Below are 26,029 nucleotides of genomic sequence, written 5' to 3'. Positions count from 1 at the left end.
TATAGTGCTGTAAGACAGATGTCTGAAAATTATCTGGATCCAGTTTCAAAGAGCTCCAACAACTATGAGATTTTATTAGGTGGTGTAGTTTAAGAAGGACATCATGAAGGGATTTCTTCTGTCTATGACAAGATTAAAGGTAAACAAAAATGTTCTAAAATTATAATTAATTCATAACAATATTCATATAACATATATTGGACTACACATTTTCTAGCTTGCAATTAAGAAGGTACAGTATCTATCTGAGGATTTCTCATCTAAGATAGATACATATAACCTATTTGGTCTTGGGACATTAGTGACAGTGACTATAGAACTATTTAGCCAAGCATTATAAGTTATTTTGCAGTCCATTTACCTGGACAATTCATGATGATGAGTATTTGCATTCTGAAAACATCACTGCAAAACCCTAAACACCAAGATCCATAATTGGAATCTATTTCTTGATTTATTTTCAACAAACCAAGTAAGTTGGAGTTTGCTTAATCAGCTTTTAACAGAGCAAAATCACTGCAGCCACCAATCAAAAAAAAATTGAACCTGACATGTTAAAATTCTAACATTCTTTGGTTCAAAATGACTCATGCTCACTGCGCCCAAGACTCGCCACAATGATTTAAAAACGCAAACACGAGGAAATCTGCAGATGCTGGAATTTCAAGAGACACACATAAAAGTTGCTGGTGAACGCAGCAGGACAGGCAGCATCTCTAGGAAGAGGTACAGTTGACGTTTCAGGCCGAGACCCTTCGTCAGGACTAACGAAGAAGAGCTAGTAAGAGATTTGAAAGATTTGAAACCCGGACTCCAGCAACAACCATGGACACCTTCAAAGCGATTGCGCAACCACCAATTGCGTCTCCAGCCTTGAACTACAGGCCGGGTCACAATGATTTAGACGAGTTTCACCGAGATTGCACACCCTCAAGTCAGATGGCAATATCTCGGAGATGTAGTGTAGAGGCATTGCCCACTGAGCACTCCTGACAGTCCCTGATAGGAAGCAATGTAGGGCTGGAGCTTGGCCTAAAGCTGTGAAGAATTTTAGGCAGAACCTAAGAATTTAGTGCCGGCTAGATAAAATTGTTCCAATATTTATGTAAGATGGAATAACATATTTATTCACTTTTCAATGTGGAACCTCACAGCTTTTATCAGAAGTAATCAAAAAATGAGACACATACAGTACCTCCTCTATAGATAACCAAAGGGTTAAATTTCTCAGCAATTTCAAAGCAATCAGACCATACTTGCACAAGATTCATAAATAAACCCTGGCATCATCAAACTATTGGCTAAGCATTGGAATGTGTTCCACCTAGTAATCCTTCCCTAATCAATACTGAATATGGTATTTATTGTACTTCGACAAAGTCATGCATTGAAATAATTAAAAATATTTAAAACAATTGAGGTTTGATCATTTTGGTTTTGATAATAATATTATGAACAAGAGAATTGGAAATGAACAAGAAGTAAAGTCATACCTTTTCATCGTCCTCAGTGAAGGGAGCTCCTCCAGGATTTTTATTTATGGCTTGGGCAACACCAATGATCTCACCATCACTGTTTTGAATCGGCATGCAAAGCAGGGATTTCGTCTTGTATCCCGTCAATTTATCAATCTCATCTCGAAAACGACGGTCCTAAGGAAGAAAATAGAATATATTGGTTACATTTTCTAGTTTCAGTTATTGTGCACAACAGGACAGCACTTACTGAATCGAAAACAAAACAAATTAAGTAACAATTGCTTAAACTCACTGCCTTTCCAGTCTAAAATAATAATAAAATTTCTTAATTGCAGGTCTGTTTAAATATCAGAATTTGTTTTCAAACAATTTTGAGACATTGTGTGAAGGGGAGTGAACCTGATGTACCAGTAGAAAAGCCCAAAATATTCCAGTCACTGACCAAGCATCTGAACGTTCACCTGTCCTGAATACTTCCAGTATTGTTTTGTTTGTTTTTCACAGCTTTAGCTCAAACTCTGTGTTTAGATAGCTCAAATTTAGCCAGAGTACATTTTGGTTATCGTTGATCCTGGGTAAGAGAACAACCACAATCAAACCAATTCTTAATGATTGGTGTGTTGCTATAGACGTTTCTAACTGAGAAGGAAACTATTTACCAAAGAGAGGAGAAATGGATATCAGTTGCTGTACAGTGCCAGCAAATGTAAGGTTATTCATTTTTGTTTGAAGAATAGTGAAACAATATTTTTATATGGCAATTAAAGTTCAATGTTCAAAGTAAGTTTATTATCAAAATACATATATGTCACCATATACCCTGTGATTCATTTTCTTGTGGGCATACTTAATAAATCCAATAACCATACTAGAATCAATGAAAGACTATGTAACCAGTGTGCAAAAGACAACAAACTATACAAATACACAAAGAAAGAAGAAATAATTATAATAATAATTAAATAGGCAATAACTATCGAGAATATGAAATGAAGAGTCCTTGAAAGAGAGTCCATAGGTTTTGGGAGCATTTCAGTGATGGGCTGAGTGAAGATGAGTGAAGTTATCCCCTTCTGTTCAAGAGCCTGATGGTTGAAGAGTAATAAGTGTTCCTGAAACTTCTTCCTGATAGCAGCAGTGAGAAGAATCCCTGATGATGGATGCTGCTTTGCTGTGTAGGTGTGCTCAAAGGTGGGACCAGCTGTATCCTCTACTTATCGTAGAATTTTTCTGTTCAGAGGTACTGGTGTTTCCATAATAGGCTGTGATGCAACTAGTCTATATACTCACCACTACATATCTATAGAAGTTTGTCAATGTTTTAGATGTCATGCCAAATCTTTGCAAACTCCTAAGGAGGTAGAGGTGCTGCTGTGCTTTCTTCTTAATTGCAGTTACGTGCTGGGTCCAGGACAGGTCTACTGAAATAATATCACTGAGGAATTTAAGGTTGCTGACCCTCTCCACCTCTGATCGTCAGATGAGAACTGGATTATGGACCTCTGGTTTCCTCCTCCTGAAGTCAATAATCAGCTCCTTGGTCTTGCTGACATTGAGAAAGAGGTTGTTGTGGCACCACTCAGCCAGATTTTCCATTTTCCTCCTATATGTGGATTCATCACCACCTTTGATTCGGCCAATGACAATTAACAGGTAAATGTAGACCTTCAGACCAGATTTAGTGTCCATAAAGAACAAGGTAACAGCCATGTAAACATGGAAAGAGAAAGCAATTAGAGATAAAAATTATAAAAAACATAGAACATAGAAAAACTACAGCACAATACAGGCCCTTTGGCCCACAATGCTGTGCTGAACACATATTTACTTTAGAAATTATCTAGGGTTCCCCATAGCCCTCTATTTTTCTAAGCTCCATCTAGGAGTCTCTTAAAAGACCCTATCATATCTGCCTCCACCACTATCGCTGGCAGCCCATTCCACACATTATATGTAAGTCTTTACAGAAAGGGTATTGGAATGCACATCTAACACTATTGCAATTTGTTACCTACATGGGTAATGACCAAAGGAAGAATGGCTGGAGTCACTCAGTACTTGAGTGCAAGGGTGTTTATTATGTGTGTCAAAAATCAAACTTACAAAAAAATTAGCAAAAATAGTGAAGAAAGCTTTCAACATTTACAAAAAGATATCTACTAGAAAACACAATGATAGTGCTGTATTTATTCTTGTCCATTGTGAACTCTCTCTCTCCTACTGCTCTCCCTTTCCACCACCAGCCCTTCAATGAAACTGGTGTGTGTTCCCACAACTTCTTTCTGAAGTTCACAATCATTTATTTGGCTTTGCTGACTTTGAGTGCAACGTTGTTGTGATGCCACTCAGTCTGTCTCACTCATATAGACTTCCTCATCATCTTCTAAGATTCTGCCAATAACAGCCATATCATGCGGGAATTTTTAGATGGTGTCCACAGCAAGTGCAATTTTATTGGCTTTCCACTTGCCTTTGGAGCACCCGAACAACAACGAGGTCTGGCCCCGTATTTTCCAAAGGATATAACTTGCATTGGAAGCAGTACAGATTAATTTGTGAATGAAAGGACTGACATATGTAAAATCTTTGAGATTTGGGACTGACAGGGTGATTGTGAGAGAATATTTCTCCTAGTGGAGGTACCTAGAAACCACACTTGTAGTTTCTGAATGGGGCTTGTCTATTTAAGATGGAGAAAGAGAGAATTCTTTTCTCTCAAACTCATTAATCTTTAAAAGTCTCTGCTCAAACGAGTTTGTATATATCCAGGGCAAAAACAAATATTTGAGCTGCAAGAAAATCGAGGGATGAGAGGAGAGAGCAAGAGAATGGTGTAAATGCAGAGAATATATATTATTGAATGGAAGACCACTCGAGGGGCCAATTAGTCTGTTCCAGATCCTGTTCTGTATGTTTCTTAAGCTGATTGCCAGTCACATACAGCACAACTTAATGATGAATCAGTGGCATACCCTCTCACTGTTAAAGTTAGTTGGAGGTACTGCTTAAAATGTTTGAATGTTTTTTATTTGATTTTGCATTTTAGTGTCCCAATTCTATCCAAGAATTCCCTGTCAACTGGAATGAGCGATGATATTATTTTGTCTGCCATTGTATTGCATGATTATGAGTTAAAATACCCGTAATTAGGCGAGAACATATGCCGATGGTTAGGCTGTATTTATAACATTGAAGGCCAAGTAGTAGAGAAGGGTGTAATTTAATTTCATATGACAATACTTCCTTTAAAAGATATACTAAATATATATTTAGTTAGCACTTTGTTGACTGTTCCTTCAAAATTGGCAATCCTGATTTTCTCTGTAATCTAAGTCCAAAGTGCAACTCGAGCAATTGAATCCAAGTTGCATTGCACACAAAGTTCTCTCTGTGAAATCAGAGGGAACAACCATGGTTCTCATGGGTAGAAATGGTTATCTCATGAACATGAAAGGGTTATATGGCACAGTTCAGACTTTTCCTGATATTAAATATTGTAACCTGATGAAGTTCTGCAGCTGGATAGATGGGCAGAGTTTCTCATTTCCATTGCATCTGCATGAAGTTTTGGGATGAAGAGAGAGTCAGATTTGATGAAAACATTCCATGCTAATTGCTAGCTATGAGGGCTTACACATTCAACTTTAGCTAAAAGCTATCAATACATCTTGAATGATAATCCTAAAGGATTCCACAACCTTTGCATATAATGCTAGTAAATAGTGGAGAGAAAAAAACTCCACTTCCTCCTCCATTTTTTTTGGAAATTGAAATCTAATCCCATCAAAAAGATTGGACATGCAATTTAGCCGAGATATAAATGGGAAAACTGGTACTGTATCCTCGTCAGGTCAAGGCAGATCCGAGGCAAGTCTGTAAACACAGGGATCACTTGAAGAAAAGAAATAGACTTTCTTTTGAAAACAATCTCTTCCTCCCTATCTTAAATGGGCAACCCTTTCTCTGAAGTGCTCCTCTGGACCCCACAAAACAAAATCACAGCCTTCACTCACCCAGACTTTCATATTTCTTCTTTTCTTCCACACATACCTTGAAATTCCCTTCTTTTGACTCATCCTGTTCACTGGTGAGTGTTTCTCTGTTGGTAGTCAGTACACACTCACACTTGACATTAGACATCTGCTGCCTTCTGCTGGATCAGGTAGGCAGCATACTGCAGTTAAAATCCTTCAGGCCAATAAGTCCAATTTTAACTTGTCTTTGCCCAACCACATCAAAAGTTACTGGAGATCTAGTCAAGTTGTCGAGTTTATTGTCAACCTGCACGTGTTGAACTGTTGTAATTTATGGTACCCATTTTTACAAAATAGGAAGTGATAACATGCAAGCCCTGCCATTGTTGTTTTAACACTCGTCTGTGTCTGAGTTTAGTCCAGAAGAGACTCTTCATGCTCTCCATGACCTTATCGATGTTGTACCTGGTCGTCTCATTTGACTCTGGATCATCAACCCAAGGCTACAGATATAGCTTCAGCAGACTATGAATCTCCTGGTTCATCCAGGACTTCTGGTTCAATAAAGTTTGGAATGTTTTTGTGGCTATATAGTTCTTTATGAAGCTGGTGATAACAGTGGCATCTGAACACTACCTCACTGATCTGCCAGAGTGGAAGAAGCTGTTGTTGAATCATTGAGTGTGTGCCTTCACACTTGTGTACTTCCTTCTTGATTGTAGCAATGAGAACAAGTCATGACCTAGGTGTTGGGGATCCTTAATGACGGACACTGCCTTTTTAAGGCATTGCTCCTTGAAGATGTCCTGGTTAGTATGGAGGCTAGTGCTCACGATTGAGCTAACTAAGTTTACAACTCTCTGAAGGTTACTTCGATCCTGTGCAGTTGCACCCCCCCCCGACCCCCATCCCATCCCCCAGTACCAGATGGTGATGCAGTCAGTTAGAATGCTGTCCACAGTACTTCTGTAGAAATCTCTGATTGCCTTTGGTGACATGCCAAACCTTCTGAAACTCTTAATGAAATATAGCTGCTGCCTTGCCTTCTTTGTAGTTACATCAATATGTTGGGTCCAGGTTAGGTCCTCAAAGATATTGACACCCAGGAACTTGAAATTGCTTACTCTCTCCACTTCTCATCTCTCTATGAGGACTGGTGTTCTCTCTAATGTTTGTGTTTCCATCGTATCTTTGCAGGAACATTTCCATGTGTTTTCACCTGAGTTACTAATACCATCAAACCTTTGCAAGAGCATTTCCATGTGTTTTCCATGTGGCCAGAATAAGTAAGGCTCTATTAAATGAAAAAGTTAGCAGTTGAGTTGCGAGGTATTTAAAGCAATGTTTACAGAGTCACCTAGTTGTCACAATCACAATACATTCACACAGGCAATTCAGATCCAATGATTATGAACCCTACCTATCCATTCGCTCCTATGCACCCGTCATATCGGACTATGCCCTTCCAATAATGTGGTGGCCGTAACTACGCACCATCTAGAGTCTAAAGATTTATATAGTTGTACCATAGCCTTTATGAACTTACATTTTATGTCCTAGCTAATGAAGGCAGATGTCCTTCATACCTTCTTAGCCAAACCACCTTATCTATGCTGCTGCCTTCAGAGATCTTTGCCTTTGTACACAAAGCTACTTCTGTTCTGAAGTACTAATTTATTTAAATCTTATGTCCATCCCACAATGTGAGGGATTAAAAATCCTTGCGTTATGACTCCGATGCAATGTACAGACATGTGAACTTAGAAGTCTAATGGCTAGTAGAAAGAAGTTGTCCCGTAGCCTGTTGGTCCTGGCTTTCATGCTGCGGTATCATTTCCCAGGCGGAAGCAGCCGAAACAGTTTATGGTTGGAGTTACTGATCTTTCAGGCCTTCTTACACATTTGCTGCTGTAAATATCCTCAGTGGAAGGAACTTCACATCCACAGATGTGCTGGGCTGTCCGTACAACTCTCTGCAATCAAGGTTGATGCAGTTTCCATACCAGGCGGTGATAACAGCCAGTCAGGATGCTCTCAATGGTGCCCCTGTAGAAGGTCTTGAGGATTTGGGGGCCCAAGCCAAACTTCTTCAGTCAACTGAGGTGGAAGAGATGCTTTTGTGCTTTTTTTGCCACACAGCGGTGTGTACAGTATACTGAGGAACTTGAAACTACTCCCAAGTTCCTCTGCACAACAGCATGTTGCAATCTTTCACTATTTAAATAATGATCTGCTCTTTTACTATTCCTTCCAAAGTGGATGATCTCGCATTTACCAACGTTGTATTCCATTTGCCAGACCTTGGCCCACTCACTTAACCTATCTATATCCCTCTACAGACTTTCCACACCCTCTACACAATTTTCTTTTCTACTCAGTTTAGTGTCATCAGCAAATTTTGCTACACTACACTCAGTTCCCTCTTCCAAATCATCAATGTAAATGGTAAACAGCTGCGGGCCCAGCACCGACCCCTGCGGCACCCCACGCACCACTGACTGCCAACCGGAGAAACACCCATTTATACCAACTCTCTGCCTCCTATTGGTTAACCAATCCACTATCCATGCCAATACACTTCCTTCAACTCCATGCATCCATATCTTATTCATGTCTCTTGTGTGGCATCTTATCGAATGCCTTCCGGAGATCCAAGTATACGGCATCCACTTGTTCCCCTCTATCCACTGCACTCTTTATGTCCTCAAAGAACTCCAGTAAGTTTGTCAAACAGGATCTGCCCTTTCTGAATCCATGCTGCATCTGCCTAATGGAACCACTCCTCTTAGTTATATTTGCACTTGCAGTTCATTGTTCATTGATCCTGTTTACAGTTACTGTTCTATAGATTTGCTATAGATATGGTAAGTATGAATCTTGAGGAAAATATTAGATTGGAGCGGGTAAAATTACTAGAACATTAGGCAGGGAAGTTATTGGAGAGAATTCTTAGGGATAGGAACTATGAGTATTTGGAAAACCATGACCTAATTAGGGAGAGCCAGTATGGCTTTGTGCAGGGCAAATCACGTTTTACTAACTTGACTGAGTTTTTTGATGAGATGATGAGGGTGATTGATGAAGGTAGAGCTGTGGATGTTCTCTGCATGGATTTTAGTAAGGTGTTTTACAACGTTAGTCATGGGAGGTTCATCCAGATTAAGATGCATAGGATCAATGGTGAATTGACTATTTTGGATTCAGAACTGGCTTGCCCATAGAAGACAGAGGGTTGTGGTCGAAGAAACTTATTCTAGCTGGGGTCTGAGAGGGGGTAATTTTAAAGTAGATGTGAGGGGCAAGTTTTTTTATACGGAGAGCGGTGAGTGCTTGGAATGCACTACCTGGGGCAGTAGAGGCAAATACACTGGAGGTTTTTAAGAGACATTTAGATAGGCACATGAATGTGAGGAGAATGGAAGGATATGGACATTGTGTAGGCAGGAGGAACTAGTTTAGTTAACTATTTGATGACTAAATTGGTTCGGCACAACATTGTGGGATGAAGGGCCTGTTCCTGTGCTCTACTCTTCAATGTTCTGTTTTATTTTCTTATTTTAGTTAAAATAAATTAAGACGGGGGCACACTCAGATGCAACGGCTTCTACCAAAGCTGTTACTGTCTTTTTAAAACATACTTTTTTTAAAACTTGCATGACCCTGCTAGATATTAAGAACTTAAAGCACTGCAGGTCTACCGCATCAGCGAGTTGCTCGTTGGCGGAGAAACAGAAGAAGATGGACTTGGTGTGGACCATGAAGCTGCCTGCGACAGAGAGGCATTGGTGTGCAGTCTAAAAATGGATGACTGTCTTCCTCACTTTTCTTGTGATTGCAAGGCCCTGTTGGACACTGGTGGCGCAGAATGTTGCAAGTGCAATTCATCGGTTTAATTGTGAACAGCGGAGCAGACAGCAGGAAAGCTGTGTGGCCTTGGTCATAGTAAGGGGTAGGCCTCAAGCTGCAGTGTTGCCTGGTTGCAGCTGCCGAGAGGAAGGCGTTGGAGTTGCGCGCTCCTCCAGAGTGTCAGAGGCTGTGTGGTGTAGAATCCTTGCTGGAGCTGGTGCTGCTCCCCAATGTTTGTTCCGCAGAACCCAAGCTGCAAGGTGGTCAACTGCAGAGTGCTGCCATATTCATGGACTCGGGGACTTGGACTATTTTTTTTTGGTGTGACTGCATTTTACTGCTACCTTATACATGATTGCTATCTTATATGTGCTTTATGTGGATTGTTCTGTGTGTGGCTGTTTGTACTGTGTTTTCCACCTTGGCCCCAGAATAATGCTGTTTCATTTGGCTGTATTCATGTACGGCTGAACGACAATTAAATTTCAGCTAGCACCTGAACTAGATTTCCAGCTTCTGCAATTTTTCTGTTGATTTTCATTCCTTAGTTTTCACTTACTATCAGACTGGTAGTATTTGCACAGAGGGAAAGGAGCGATATAAGGGCAGTGAGCAAGGAGGAACTCATCATTCTGTATCAGAAAACTACCTCCCGACTAGCAACACCACCAGTTTTCATGCCACCTTTCAAGTTACATCCAAATTGCTCAGTAAGCAACAAGGATCTCTACACATCCCTCCCCAGAACATCACTGATCACAGGTTTCTAATTGCAAAGATAACCCTGGACCATCACCCTCTGCTAAACTCAGCATATCTCCACCACTCATCTAGAATCAGAATCAGGTTTATTATCATTGACAGATGTTGTGAAATTTGTTGTTTTGCAGCAGCAGTACAGTACAATTCATAAACATTTTTTACTTAATAAAGTTACCAAATTTGCTGATCTCCAGCCATGTGGATACCTGCCATGAATCTCGTGGAAGTAGCATCATTGTAGTCCCTAGGTAATTCCCTGAAAACTCTAATTGTCACATAATGAGACAAGTATTAAACTTGTGCTTGATGTGGGTCTGAATGCCATCTGACTGCAGTTTTCTGGAATAGGCTCTGCTAAGACTTCAGCCTGCACCAGTACTCAGTTTCTTTCACCTATCTTATGCCAACGACACATTCACAGCTGGAGTTCTCAACCAATGTACTTTCAGCGCATGGAAATACACAGCGCATGGAAATCTGCCATCTAAATCAGATTCAAGTTTGTTTCAAATAAGAAGAGAAATTAGTCCACCAAGACTAATATACTAATGAGACGGGGAAGGGAAATTAGAGCATCATGTGTTACATAATGTAACATCAAACTTAATTACATATTATGGGACTTAGCAAAAGTGTTATGTAAAAATCTTCAATTACTTTTCTGTTGCAATCTTAAGGGTTAATGAGGCAATTTTTTTCATATACAGTTTCTCAAGCTAATTAATGATGCCATTACAATGTAATTTTGTCTAATTAGAAAAAGCACACTATTTAGCATTCTCAGTTTAAGTATGGTAGTATTTTGGGTAATATCCCTCATGCCTTTAATTAACAAATTTATGTTTTATTAATGCCTAAAACTTTTACTTCATAAAATGACATACTGAACACAATATAGATAACATAAAAGTAGATAGATTCACTGAACTGCACCATTGAGATCGATGTTAAAATTGCATCAGGGTTAATTCCTATTACAATTTACACTTTTTGAAAACAAATAAGAAGGAAATCCCTGCAGAATTTGTAAAGTGCTATAACTTACACGCTCCGAGAAAGAATGTTTCAGAATAAGAGATTGTCCAGTAATGCTCCATAGCCACCATTGAACAATGCAGGATGTGTAATTGGACATATTTGCAATTAGAATGGAAAGTTTGAAGGATTATATTAATTTTTTGAAAAGTTGAATGTTCAAATGGATTAAATGGATAAATAGTTTGATAGTTTGCAGATTAAAAGAGCTATGTTGGATACAGCTGAAAAAAAATATTTGGATGTGTGGTGTAGTTTACCTGTGCCTGTTTGATCCAAGGCCACGCACACACACACACACACACACACCCCTTCTTCTTCTTCTTCGGTTGACCAATCCGATGACAATGTCCACTGCATTAACAGTGAGATCTTTGATGACTATACAGTCCTATCCTGGACCCACAAGCTCTATTGCAGGTGGGACATGTATATGTGGTAGTGGTGGCAACCATGGCTGCATTTCTCCTGGCTCTCTTCTGCTGTCTTCTGGTTGTTCTTTCCATCTCCAGAATATGAACCCCGTCCCTACACAGCTGTCACCAAGCGGTACGGTCAGCAGCAACATCCTCTAGGTCCTCGGGTCTGATCTTGCACTTCCTTAAAGCATTCTTCATCTGATCCTTATAGCGCTTCTTCAGCCCTCCAGCTGAGCATTGACCATGATGTAGCTGGCCGTATAACACTCTTGGGGTAGCCGACGTGGGGGCATCCTTATCATGTGCCCCAGTCACTGCAGCTGATGCTGGGTAATCATGGCCTCAATACTCCTGCAGTTGGTCTTTACAAGTATTTCAGTGTGAGGTACCCACTCACGCCAGGTAATTCCCAGGATGCACTGGAGGCAGCTTATGTAAAAGCGCTCCAAGGACTTGATGTGACGGCTGTAGGTTACCCAAGCTTCACAGCAATAAAGGAGGGTGGTGACACAGACCGCTTGGTATACGGCGACCTTTGTGGAGGGACGAAGGCTTCCGTTCTGAAAGACTCTACGCTGAAATCTCCCAAAGGCAGCTGATGCCTGTTTAATGCAGTTCTGCATGTTGTTGTCAATGCCACTATCCTCAGAAAAAATGGTCCCCAGATATTTGAAAGATGGTACTACTGACAGCTTTTCATCACCAACAGTGAAGGCAGGTAGAGTGGATGGGACACTGGTAAACCACTTCTGTCTTGGTGATATTGACAGTAAGCCCCATTCTGCTGTATGCTCTCACTGCCACAGCAAGGACAGTCTGAAGATCCTCCAGAGTATGGGCCACAAGAGCACAATCATCTGCATACTGTAGCTCTAGGACCCGCTCTCTACGGAGTTTAGTGGTTGCGTGGAGCCTCCTGATGTCAAAGAGGTTGCCATCTAATCTGACGTCCACTGCCACACCGCTGCTGTCTTCAATCTGGTTGTGGAGAAGCTTGGTAACACACAAGAGGAAGATGTTAAAGAGCACTGTCACTAGCACACACCCCTGCCTCACCCCTGTGCTTACAAGGAAGGGCTCAGACTCTTGTCCTCCTATGGTCACCCGAGCAGTCATCCCATCGTGGAATTGGTGGACGATGTTAACAAATTTATTGACCTGAGGAGGACATCACATAAGAGCTCTCTTTGCACAGTGTCGAATGCTTTGGAGAGGTCGCCAAAGGACATAAACAGGTCCTGATGCTGCTCCCGGCACTTTTCCTGAAAAAGGAAACAAAAGACACACACACACACACACAAATTCTCTGCCCTTTCTGAATGTCCGAACCAAGCATTTTGTGTGTGTTGCATGGATTTCCAACATCTGCTGATTTTCTCACCTTCAAGCTGATTGAAACATGACTGCCTCTCGGAAAAGGCTTGTGGAAGAGATGAGGGAAAACACAGATGTGAGTGAAACATTTCAGTTTCCTGTTGATTCTGGAGTTAATGAGGTGAAGAGAAGAAATGTCCTTTTTCCACATGGGGCAGAAATTGCCTTGTTTGATAGTCAACAGTGAGAGGGAGAAGGTAGAAAATGATGCCACTGTTAGCACTTAAGTGCCACTGAGATAGATCCGCTATAGCAAAAGGTTTAATGACCTCCCTTATATATTCAGGTTCAGTGCCTTCAACATCAGATTCAGTCTCTCAACCATTGTACTGCTAGTTTTATGTGCTTCTCCATGCAATTCACCTCTCCTAGTCTCACCTGTACACTCAGGTTCCATATCATTTACTCTGACCTCAAGCCTCATGTCCCTATCTCACAGCATGTGCACACAGCCATATATCAGCCATTGCGAGCGTATCACTGAAACAGGTTACCAATGCTCCCCAACACTGCTTCCTCTCTCTCACAGAAGAAGGATGCATAATCAATAACAGCACCAAGCAACAAGTGTGGCCACACCCACTACACCCAAATTGACTATCAGAAGTGATCACATGCAAATAACTAGATCCTCATTCTTAGTCCTCACATCCCTCTTTCCTGTATTCCATAAATTCCTCTGATTTACAAACCGTAAAGAGTGTGGCTCTGCACCTTGAACATGTGCTGTCCCCACTCATTAGCCAATCCTTGTACTTTCTCACCTTCTGGTCAGCCGAGATTCACATGTGGACGCTGAGTAGCAGTGGCTCCTCCTCCTCCCTTTCCCGGGTAGTAATCCTTTGCTTTCTCTCCCTGCAATCTTACACAACTAAAGGAATGGTCAGAAAACCATCTACAGCCAGAGACTGGGTTGTGACTGAGATATGTACATCTTCAGTGACAAACCTCCTTCCAAACCTCTCAAGATGCAATGATGATCAAATGTACAATGCATTATCCAAATGCAACAATGAACTCTTTTCCAGTAGACAAAGTCTGCAAGCAATTGCTCTTTCTACTAAATGGAGAGTACCTCTGAATTCTAAAGCACAAGATTCTCTGTGAGGAAAAGAACCTAAGGTGTTAGCTGCATAATCAAGGTCTAATTTAGCTGCAGTGTCAGAAAAACTGCATTGCATTAGAATTGTCATCACACTCCACTTCCCATATATATATTTCCTGCATGCATGAGCAAGTTATCTTCACTTTGAATATGGTGAGGCTGATGCCAACATCACTGAGAAAACATGACTCAGGTTGGCACCTTTAGCACCCAAGCAACTGGTGTCCATTTCATTCAGCTTGGAACTGATACTGAATGCTGATTGACAACAGTTTCCTTTGTTCTTGCCCATGAGCAAGGTATATCAAGAGTCTCCATAGCTACACAGAGGTCTGCAGCTCTTAATTGGAACTGACATTTGGATCAGCCAAGGCGGGTTCTGCAGAAGAATCAATGCAGGACATTCCGTCATGTGCATCAGTCACTTGACTTTCATATAGAATATATCTGCAGTCGGAAAAGCAGCAAGATATCTACTTACATCCAAGAGGTGTAAATGTTCTAAATATTTGCTTGTGAGCATGGTGTTGGTGGGAAATGGGAAACCCTGCCCTCAACAATGAATATATACTACAAACTGAATAATTTTGGCATCATGGACTAAGCTGTGATCAGCAAACAACATATGCTCTTTCCAGAAGAAAATTTATGGATAGAAGATTACTGGCAGCATCTGATTGACAACAGTCTGACATAATGCACTCTTACATTTGTCTTGTGGAAATGTAATAAACGTCTTGCTGTTTACTTGTTTACTGACTCTCGAAGCTTCATCAGTAAGTCATCAAACGAGCAGCTGCTGATTGTCTTTGACATTAACAGGCTAGGCAGTGTGATGCTTTAATATGTGCCACAGAAACAGGAGTTGTCACAAGGTCATTGTGTAGATTCACATATCTCTGCACATAATTATGATGTCTGAAAGGTTACATTCATGAGAAAAGTTTAAAATATAACAAGTGAAACTGGTGAGGTTAATTTAATTAGCATTCACATTTCTGTGTAATTAAGTGGTGATGCACCTGTGTTTCCTTCAGATGAAACAGCAGAAGGTTCTCTACCCCCGCCACTGCCAACTCCAGGTTTCCTACAAGCCCATTGCCTTGTTTCGCTGACACTTTGCTCCTACTTGCACGGGACTTGCGCTACGCTGAAAGTCAGCCACCGAGCTCTCCCACAATTCCTCGTAAGGTCATCACATCGCACAGTAGCACAGCAGCTGTGTTCCTGGTGGTCTGCAGGTTTGCTTCAAAGGAGATGCACCTCACTACCCGGGCTGTTGGAGTGGAGCGCCACGGTTTTTGACACGGGCTGCACTTCAGACCTCAGCCTGGAGAAGCCTTCCTTGATCCTATTATGCTCTCGAGGTCTGGATGCAGGGTCAACCCAGAGCATCGTTTGAGCACCGTCTGCTCAAAGAGTTCTGGGAAAGGCCCATACTTCCTCACAACTGTTTCAGGGGATTCGGAGTGGCTGGAGCTCTGCAACAGTGAAGCCTTCTTTGTTAACAACCAAAATGTCACTTCATCTTTTGTTCTTGAGAAATGCCGATAATTAGACTTGTGCATCCTTCATCTGCAGAAAGAGCACAAAAAATAACAGAGAACATGTTAAGAAAGCATTGTGGAATTGTGTTTTGAATGACTGTTCTACTTTTCTGTCTGAGTGCTGTCATGATCATTATCTGTGCATAGTGACGTGCACATACCTTTGTAGAGAGTAAAGTGGGACACCATTTAAATGGGATATTCTTTACCAATAATATTTTCCTTCTACTGTCCTCTCTGTGATACTGATAACGTAATTCATCTTTAGCTACAGGAGGCTAACTTCTCTTAACAAACAAAACTAAAATGAACAGATGGAGTAATTTTCTCTGCATGAATAAGCACTGTGAATGTCATTCATGCCTTGCTATGCCAGCTCATGCAAATCAAACATAATTGACTTATATTCTTTCAAATCAGTGTATCATGATGGGGAACATGTATACATCTCCCCCTTATTTTACTTCCCTTCCCATTTTCAGAGGACTAATTGGTATCCCTTTCTTGCACAGATGGATCTGCTGTAACAAGCAAGTTATATTTAACCTTATTTATGAATCTTCCAGCCAGTAACTTTAACTGTCACATAATGTTTACATCATGCAGCTTGTTTTCAATGGCCTGAGAATTCGAGGCTGCCCCCTAACCCCTTGTCTCTGTGTTAGTGGAGGCTTACCCTTATCACACGCCGCAAGGTGTTAGAACTTGTTCCTGTTTAATCCATGATTTCTCGGTACAAGGGTGTCATGTTCACCGTGTCAACAGTCTTCTGTCATGCATGACGCTCTCAGAGGTACTAGGACCTGCTGAGCCTCTCTTCTCTCCATGTCTGTATCAACAAATTCAGGCAGAGACCATCCATGAGCAAGCTTTCTCCGCTGGGTGCCAAGACACATAGGTCTCAATTGTGCTCTCTATAACTGCTTTCATGACCAGATGCTAGATTTACTAGCTAAGTAGCAATTACGCTACCTAAGGAAAATAAAACAGCATCATCAGAGGCAAATCAACAATTCATAGAATCATAAAAAATTATGATAGAGAAGAGGAGCATCCAACCCTTCATGTCTGTACCTGTTACAAAATTGCTTCTCATCTTAATTACATGGCCCACATTATCTGTAGCTCTGCAGCTCACGACTTTGCTATTAAAAATGCCAAAACTGTTTAAACATAGCAAGGACTTTGGCTTCTATTACACTTTCAGCACTGAGTTGCAAACATTTATGTTCATCTTGGTGAAAAGAAATTCTTCCTCTCCCATCTGATCCTGCTACCAATGACTAAATCTATATCTCTCCCGATTTTTTTGTTTGATCAACTCTGTTCAGAAGATGTGTCCTTCCTGTATGTCAGGCTAGTATCAAATTAATAAAAAGCAATTAAACTTCCCCTCAGCCTTTCCCATTCCAAAGAATTTCTCTTCATAGCTAACATTGTCCAGTCTTGGCAACATCCTTATAAATCTCTTTTTTACTCATCCTTATGCAACAACACCTTTCCTGTAATGACTAGAACCATACTTGGTGCTCCAGCTGAGGTTTAACTGGTGTTGTATACAACTCAAGCATAACCTTCCTGTTCTTATACCCATAGTCACGAAGTCATATAGCATGGACACAGATCATTCGGACTAGTGTGTCCAAGATGACCTATCTACCTAATGCTACCTTTCAAGTCATGGTATTTTAAGTGCTCATCTAAATACTTCTTAAATTTAATGAGAATACCTGCCCCCACCAGTCCCCAATGAGTGGTGAGGTATGGGGTAATATCTTACTGCAGGAAATCAGTCTGACAACCTGCTCCAAAGAAAATCCAGCCTATCCAGTCTTTCCTCTTCAGTGAAGTATTCCATCCCAGGTAACATCCAGACAAACTTGCTCTTTACTCTTTTGAGTGCAATCATATCCTTCCTATAATGTAGCTATCAGAACAGGACATGGTGCTCCAGATATGACAACTAATATTTTATACATTTGTAGCATAAATTCACAGCTTTCATATTCTAAGCCCCAACTAATAAAGGGAACAACTTTGTATGTCTTTTTAACCACCTTATTTACTTTTCATGCTGCCTTCGGGGGTCCTCGGATATGTTCACCAAAGTCTCTCTGTGTGTCAATACTTCCGAAGGTCCTATCATTCATTGTATTATTAGTCCTACTGAGTTACATCATCTCACATTCTTCAGCTATAAATTCCATCAAGACTGTTTTGTATACTTCAATTAATAACAGAAACCATCCCAAATCCCTTTTGAATATTCCTATTTCTTTTAAGGATCAGAGAACAAATATTCTAAGATCCCTCTTTTCCTCCGCAGTTCTCAACGTCCTCTCTTTTTTTTGTTGTCATTCTGTTAATTATTTTATACACCACTGTTCTAAATTCCTTTTGCCACTTTTCTTTGTAAAAGTTGACCAGATTATCCACATCTTCTCGCCAGTGAAATAGAAGCATAGAAACATGGAAAACCTACAGCACAATACAGGCCCTACGTCCCACAAAGTTGTGCCAAACACGTCCCTCCCTACCTTAGAAATTACTAGGGTTACCCATAGCCCTCTATTTTTCTAAGCTCCATCTACCTATCCAAAAGTCTCTTAAAAGACCCTATCGTATCCGACTCCACCACCGTCGCCGGCAGCCCATTCCACGCACTCACCACTCTATGCGTAAAAAATTTAAAATCTTAAAAAAATCTTTCTTCTTCAATATCAACAATAATGATTAGTGTTTTAGATTATTAAAAAAAACCTTTTTAAATCACAGACTCTACATTTCAATCTAATTTCTTAATATATACTACAAAAAGAACAAAATATTGAACCTTGTGGAACATCACTGGTATCAGCTTTTCAGTCTTAAAAATACAAGCCAATCTTTATCTTTTGCTTCCTACCACTGAGTTGATGTTTGATTTAATTAGTCACCCTCCATTGGTTCCCAAGGCCAATCCATCACTTGGGAGTTCAGAGTTGAATTCCAGTGCCATCTGTGAGTAATTTGAACGTTCTTCCTGTGGGTGTGTGGGTTTCCTCACAGGCGCTCCGATTACCTCCCACAGTCTAAAGATGTACCAGTTAGTAGGTTAATTGGTCATTGTAAATTGCCCCGTGATTAGGCTGGTGTTGCATACATGTGTTGCTGGGCCGGAAAGACCTGTTCCACACTGTGTCTCCAAATAAACAGCAAAACAAATGCCACAAAATGCCAGAAGAGTGAACTGCAGTAGGGACAATAATGAAAAACAAAAGCTAGCAGGCATTTATGGAGTAAATGGAAGGAATAGTATTTTATGATAGAGTGCTCTGAACTGCGATGCTCTGATAATTTTCAGACCAATCAGGATGACTTGTCCACATTGAAATCTGATTGTCTACACAATCCATTTATGCCCCTTTTTAAGTGCACTACTTCCTGTTCCTCCTGATTTATTGATATCTGCAAAAATGATATTAATTTTTAAATTTTTCATCAAAGTCATTAAAAAAGTGATACAGTTGATTTTGCAAGGCAGTCTCTAGAAAGCAGCTCTTGCCACAGTTGCTTTTGTCACGTGTTAACTTTGTGAGCATGTACTCTTTATCCTCACTCTGTCGATAAACTCACAGTTGATTTTGAATATAGTTAGGTGTTCTCTAATGATTTTCTGTGTTGAACCTCATCATCCATTGCTGGAGTGCTATAGAGATTCCTTTTACTGCATTATTGCTGATGTCATCAAAGAAATTCAACAGAATAATGATGCATTACTGCACCATAACAAGGCCGTGATATCTCCCCACCATTACAAGGCCTTGATACCTCTCCGCCATAGAAAGGCCATAATATCTCTCCTCCATAACAGGACCATGATATTTCTCTCTGATCAACTTGTGTTTGCTCACAGATACATACTGTCATAATACATATTGCCAGACCAAGTGATCCAGTGGGTGGTAAAAGGATAAACCCTCGGCCCACTGGAAATCATGAAAATCGTTAGCCACAACATCGAAGGTTTCAGCCACAGAAAAGCAGAAATCCTGGCAAACTTAAAACTGGACATTTTGTGCATACAAGAAACTCATAGGCTGAACAACCAACCCTATGTGCCAGGAATGCACTTGGCTATTGACACCCCTAGCCAAACTTAAGGAAGTGCAATCTTTGTTAAAGAGAAATTTATAGTAGTGAGCACAGCAAACATCCAAGCTGGCTCAATGGAATTTCTGAAAGTTGAAACAAAACACATAAATATCATCTCAGTCTACAAACCCCCTAATGAACCATTCATGTGGCCACCTAACCTAGATCTCCGGGACAAAATGTACCTCATTATTGGTGACTTTAACAGTCATAGCACCAACTGGGGATATGAAGATGACGAGGCTCTAAACAACAGCCTTGAGCTATTACATGAGTCAAAGGACACCCCTTCCTTCACAAGTGCCAGATGGAGGAAAGGATACAACCCAGACCCTGCCTTTGTTACCTTGGCAAGCTCCAACCTCTTCACACGAACAGTCCTCCAACATATACCCAAATCCCAACATCGTCCAGTCCAGGTAGAATCCCTTCCAGTTCTGAGACCTGTACCATCAAAGTACCTACCAAGATTTAACCTGAGAAAAACGAATTGGCCATCTTTCGCAGAATCCCTTGATCAACTTATCGATACCATACCACCAGAACCTGATCATTATGATGAATTCATCCGGCTAATCTGGAAAGTAGCACAGCAGAACATACCTAGAGGCTGCAGAACCAAATATATTCAGGGACTGACTAGTGATATCAAGCAAAGTTATGATGAGTATGTCAACTTATATGACCAAGACCCGTTTGGTCAAGACACAATTGAAATGGGACAGTCAGTTCTGTCCCTACTGAGCCAAGAGAGACAACAGTGTTGGCAGGAGCTGATAGAAAACACAGACATGACCAAGAACAGTAAGAAGGCATGGGCAACTGTTCAGAAACTCAACTCAGACAACAGACCACCACAGGGAACTGCTGCCATAACACCTAATCAGGTTGCCCACCAACTGATACTAAATGGTTGACCAAATAACAAGGAACGGAGGCAAAAGAAAAAGCAACATCAGGAGATGGAGTCAGCTCTCTCAAACGGGAATAACAACTTCCCACCTCTCACCCTAGAAGAATTAAAGGATGAAGTATCTTAGCTAAAATCCAACAAAGCTGTTGGCATAGATGGGATTCTTAATGAATTCCTTAAACATCTTGGACCTAAAGCACTCCACTGGCTTCTGTCCCTTTTTAACTGTTGCCTAAGATCATTAAAGATACCTAAAAAGTGGAGAAGAGCCAAAGTTGTTGCTCTCCTAAAACCCAATAAACGCCCCAACATTCCTAAAAACTACAGACCGATTTCCTTGCCCTGCACCCTCAATAAACTCTATGAGAGACTCATACTGAAAAGAATATCCCGCTTAGTCAAAGATCATTTAAAACCAGACCAAGCCGGGTTCAGGCCAGGCTGCTCTTGCTGCGGTCAAGTCCTGAACTTAACCCAGTATATTGAGGATGGCTTTGAAATGCGACAAATTACAGGGGCAGTATTCGTTGATTTAACAGTAGCATACGCCACTGTGAATCACAGAGGCCTTCTAGATTACTCTTAGATTAGATTATGAGGAGACTCAGTCCTCGTTTATTGTCATTTAGAAATGCATGCATTAAGAAATGATACAATGTTCCTCCAGTATGATATCACAGAAACACAGGGCAGACCAAGACTAAAACTAACAAAAACTACATAATTATAACATATAGTAATAACAGTGCAAAGCAACACCGTAATTTGATAAAGAGCAGACCATGGGCACAGAAAAAAAAATCTCAAAATCTCGATAGCCCCATCATCTCACGCAAACAGTAGAAGGGAGAAACTCTCCCTTCCATGAACCTCCAGCACCGCAAACTTGCCAATGCAGCACCCTGGAAGCACCCAACCACAGCCAACTCTGAGCCCGTCCGAAAACTTCGAGCCTCTGACCAGCCCTCCGAGCACCATCTCTGCCGAGCGCTTCGATCCCACCCCGGCTGCCAAGCAACAAGCAAAGCCGAGGACTCTGGACCTTCCCCTCCGGAGATTCTGGATCACACAGTAGCAGCGGCAGCGAAACAGGCATTTCAGAAGTTTCACCAGATGTTCCTCCGTGCTCTCACGTCTGCCTCCATCAAATCAGGATTGTGCATGGCACCATACTTGACAGATAACAGATATTCATCACTGGAGTGGCTGCTACGCGCTGCGTCGCGCCACCATCTTCTCCTCTCCTCTACTGAAATTATCTAAAATGTTAAAGAACGAAACCACAGTCAAAGTAATAAGAAGCCTCCTAGAAAATCACAGACTTTATGTAGTAATGAATGGAATTAAGAGTAGGTGGCATCCACAAAAGATCGGACTACCACAAGGATCAGTCCTGGCACCTCTACTATTTAATGTCTACACAAAAGACCAACCAACCTTTCCTAACACACACAGGTTTATCTATGCAGACGACCTATGCATAGCAACACAACCTAACTCCTTCCAAGAAGATGAAGTACAACTTACAGCAGTCCTTGAAGCAATGAAGCAGTATTATGAAAAATGGTCTCTGAACCCAAAAACATCTAAAACTCAAGTGTGTGCGTTCCACCTGAGGGATCGAGAAGCAGCTCGGAAACTCAAGATCTTCTAGTGTGGGAAGGAGCTTGAACACCATCTGACTCCGATTTACCTGGGCGTGACACTGGATAGGACGCTCTCATTTGCCACCCACATCCAAAAACTCCGAGGGAAAGTTGGCTCTCGCAATTCTCTCTTGAAAAAATTAGCAGGCACAAAATGGGGAGCTAATGCTCACACACTTAGATCAACTGCTCCAGCACTCTGCTATGCACCTGCAGAATACTGTGCACCTGTGTGGGGCAGACCAGCCCATGCGAAGAAAATAGACCTGTTGCTTAACGAAGCCTGCTGAATAATCACGGGCACACTGCACCCACACCCACTAACATCATTTACAGACTTGCAGGCATTACTCCCCCAGAGATCCAAAGACACACTACAATAAAAATTGAGAAAGGTAAACAGAACTCGAATCCACAGCACCCACTACATCATCATGCGCCAGTTTCCAACCGCCTAAAATCGAGGAAAAACTGCTACAGTAGAGGAACTACCACACGGAACAACCCCCCAGACATACAGGATTGACCTCTGGCAACAAACAGAAGCCAGAACCCCACCAAACAATATAGTGCAAGACCCCACAGAAATGTTACCAGACGGGGCGCTGCTTGACAGACGAAAGTGGTGCACTCTCAACAGAGCGAGAGCAGGAGTTTGTAGGACGGGAGACAATATAGTGAAGTGGGGTTTAAAGACCAGTGAATCCTGTGAGTGTGGTGAAAGGGTGCAGAACATTGAACACGTTCTGTGCAACTGCCCACTCTCACCTGATTTAGCTGACACTGATCTGCTCAACATCAACCAAACAACACTAGAGTGGCTGGCTGTCTGGTGTGACAAGCTATGATGATGACTGTCATAATCTTATTCATATTTACTGATGCTAAGGCACTCTACTGTTAATGAAACTTCCAATTTCTTAGATGTGCCTCTAGTTTCCTTGTTCCTCCTTCATATTTTCTTGAATAATGGAGTGATAGTATTTTTCCAGTCAAATGGTGCAATTCCTGAATCAAGAATTCATTCTAGATGACATATTACAATATGAATGAATATGTCATGAAGTTAAAATGAGCCTTTTCACAAACCAATTTCATATCATGATTTAATAAGAGTACAATTAATAAATAAACAGAAGTTTTAATATTGGTGATGAAAGTAGTATTTACTGTCCAGAATTCTTCCGCTTTTCAAATTTCAGAAAATAAATGAAAATTTCAATTATTAAATGATTTCCTACATATTGCTTATCAATTACAGCCACTGAACAATGAGAGCTCCTCAATTACTTCTGATTTTTCAGTTGAGTAACTGTTAGGATTAATGTATGTTCCTTTTTCTACTGGGTATTAATAACGTAGATTTCGGAAATACTGCAGACCAACTAGTACCCTTCTTTCATCTTCATCTATAAGTATAGATTCAGAAGATTAGTCATCATGCTAGATACGTTCAGAACGTTACAATGAAAGTGAATTTTTATGTTTATTTATCACTTCTCTTGAATTCTTTGACTGTTTATCAGTGCTGTGAATAAATATGCATTTATCTATCTTTCCAGACCTTTGTTTTTCTTCTGTGTTCCACTTTCAGAATTTTATTTATTTTCAGTTTTCTACAGTCTCTTTATATGTAGACGTTACAAGGTGCAATGTTCGGATAGCTGCAGATTCCTTAACTGTCACTCACACAACGTACTAAAATGTTTGACCTGACACACGACATTGGGCTGGGTCATGGTCACCAGCTTCTCATTTTCCATAGGGAACCATTAGCTAGATACTCCTCACAGGTCAGCTTGTCTCAGTCTTCCACACCTCTGCACCGAAATATCAAAGTCAGAGATGAACCAGAGGTCAGATGCTGATGCAAATGACCTCCTGCTCAACATTATCTGCCCTTTGTTTTGCTGTGGTCATAGAAATACAACTGACACAGAGGATGTTTGAGAGTGGGCACACTGCCAACAGGATACTGGATGTTAACCTGCATTATCAGCTGCTGATGTTCACCTATCAGTTATGCCATGAGACAGTCAAAACCAATTTGATTTTGTTACATGGCAAAATTAGTTTGCCGTGCAGGAATTGGAATTTTTTGCTTTAATAGAGTTCTTGCTTGTAAAAATCGTGTATAATTTATATTTACTTTATGTTTTTTCCCCTGTGATGCTGCTACAGATAAGTTTTTCATTGCACCTGTGCATACGTATACTTAAGCACAACTTGATCATCCTGAAGTAATACAGAGCACATGTGCTGAAGGAGACTCTGCCTTCTGCAGGAGAACTGCTAATCCTGAAAATCCTTGTGCACATTCTCTTGGTTTCTCTTTAGCAAAAGAGGAAATGATGGTTATCTCTTCTTGCCACAATTGCAAAGTTGCACAGCATAGCTAACATGTCCATCAGCAACCTATGAAGAGGCTGACAATCTTTTTTTTGTGAGCATCCACCACCAGTCATTGTTCTTTCCAATGATGAGCATATCTCTGCACCCATTAAGAGGCACCAGTAAATCCTGGAAGGCCCACCCTTGAGAAGGAATTGCAAGGATTTTTCTCACTGCTGTTAGAGGTCTTGGCTCAAGCAGTATTTAACCTTTTACACTAGATACTTGAAGCGATCATTAACTTAGCCTCCCCAGGCAATATGGTTCTTGTCCTTGGGTTTGAGTCGTGGCAGGTTATCGTGGCAATCCATGAAAGGTGTCCGATCCAAACAGCGTACTAAAGATCTTAGTGGACAAACTGGCTGGAGTATTTACAGATGTATTCAACTTCTCACTTCTGTAGTGTGAGTTTCCCACCCGCTTCTATTGTACCGGTGCCCAAGACAATTATGTTGATCTGCCTCAATGTTTGGTATCAATTGTAATGAAGTGCTTTGTGAGATTGGTTATGGTGCAAATCAGCTCTTGCATCAGAGATGATCTGAATCCACTTCATTTTGCCTGCTGCCACAACAGGTTAACAGCATGTGTGATTTCACTGGCTCCTCACTCTGTGCTGGACCATCGGCACAACAGGAACTCATACATCAGGCTCCTATTCATCCAAACAATTTTCAAGAGCTGATCCTCTGTACCTCGCTCCACAACTGGATCCTGGACTTCGTCATTGACAAACCTCAGTCATTGTGAAAATTGCTAACAACATCTCCTTCCTCGCTGATCATCAACACGAGTGCACCTCAAGGCTGCATGCTCAACCCCCTCACCACGCACATGACTGTGTGGTTAAGCACAGCTCCAGTGCCGTCGTCAGCTTCTCCGACACCGCTACCGTTGTCGGACGAATCGCGGGTGGCAGGGAGTCAGTTTATCAGAGCGAGATACTACATCGGGTGGAGTGGCACCGCAACAACAACCTCTTGCTGCGTGTCAGCAAAACTAAACGCTGACTTCAGGAAGGGGGAGATGTGTCAATTTACATTTATGGATCAGCGGCGAAGAGATCCTGCAGCTTTAAATTCCTGGATGCTAACATAACAGGCGGGCCGGTCCTGAGCACAGCACATAGATGCAATCCTATAGAGAACACACCAGTTTTTACTTTGTCAGGAGGTTAACTGGGTTCAGCTTGTCACCCAACACGCTAGCCAGCTCTAACAGATGTTCTACTGAAAACATCTTGACTGGTTGCATCGTGGTCTGGTGCTGCAATGCAAAGGGGCAGGAATGCAAGAAGCTGCAGAGTAGTGGGTTCTGCTCATTACATCATGGGCACACCCCTCCTCACCATCAGTAGTATTTACAGGAGGTACTGCCTCAGGAAGACAATACCCACCATCTTTTC

The 26,029-nt window shown here is 41.3% G+C and overlaps 1 protein-coding gene across 1 annotated transcript in view; it reads right to left on the bottom strand.

The window, feature by feature from the left end:
• pde11a (phosphodiesterase 11a) overlaps positions 1–26,029 on the bottom strand; it is a 261,414-nt gene that overhangs the window by 208,646 nt on the left and 26,739 nt on the right. The window contains exon 2 of the mRNA XM_063050094.1: positions 1,494–1,652. Within this exon, the coding sequence (XP_062906164.1) occupies positions 1,494–1,652 (159 nt within the window). The remainder of the gene's footprint in view (positions 1–1,493; positions 1,653–26,029) is intronic.

The sequence above is a fragment of the Mobula hypostoma genome, chromosome 6, assembly GCF_963921235.1.
Source record: "Mobula hypostoma chromosome 6, sMobHyp1.1, whole genome shotgun sequence".
NCBI lineage: Eukaryota > Metazoa > Chordata > Chondrichthyes > Myliobatiformes > Myliobatidae > Mobula > Mobula hypostoma.
Note: the sequence above shows the minus strand (reverse complement) of the source record. Positions and strands in the feature narration are given on the sequence as shown.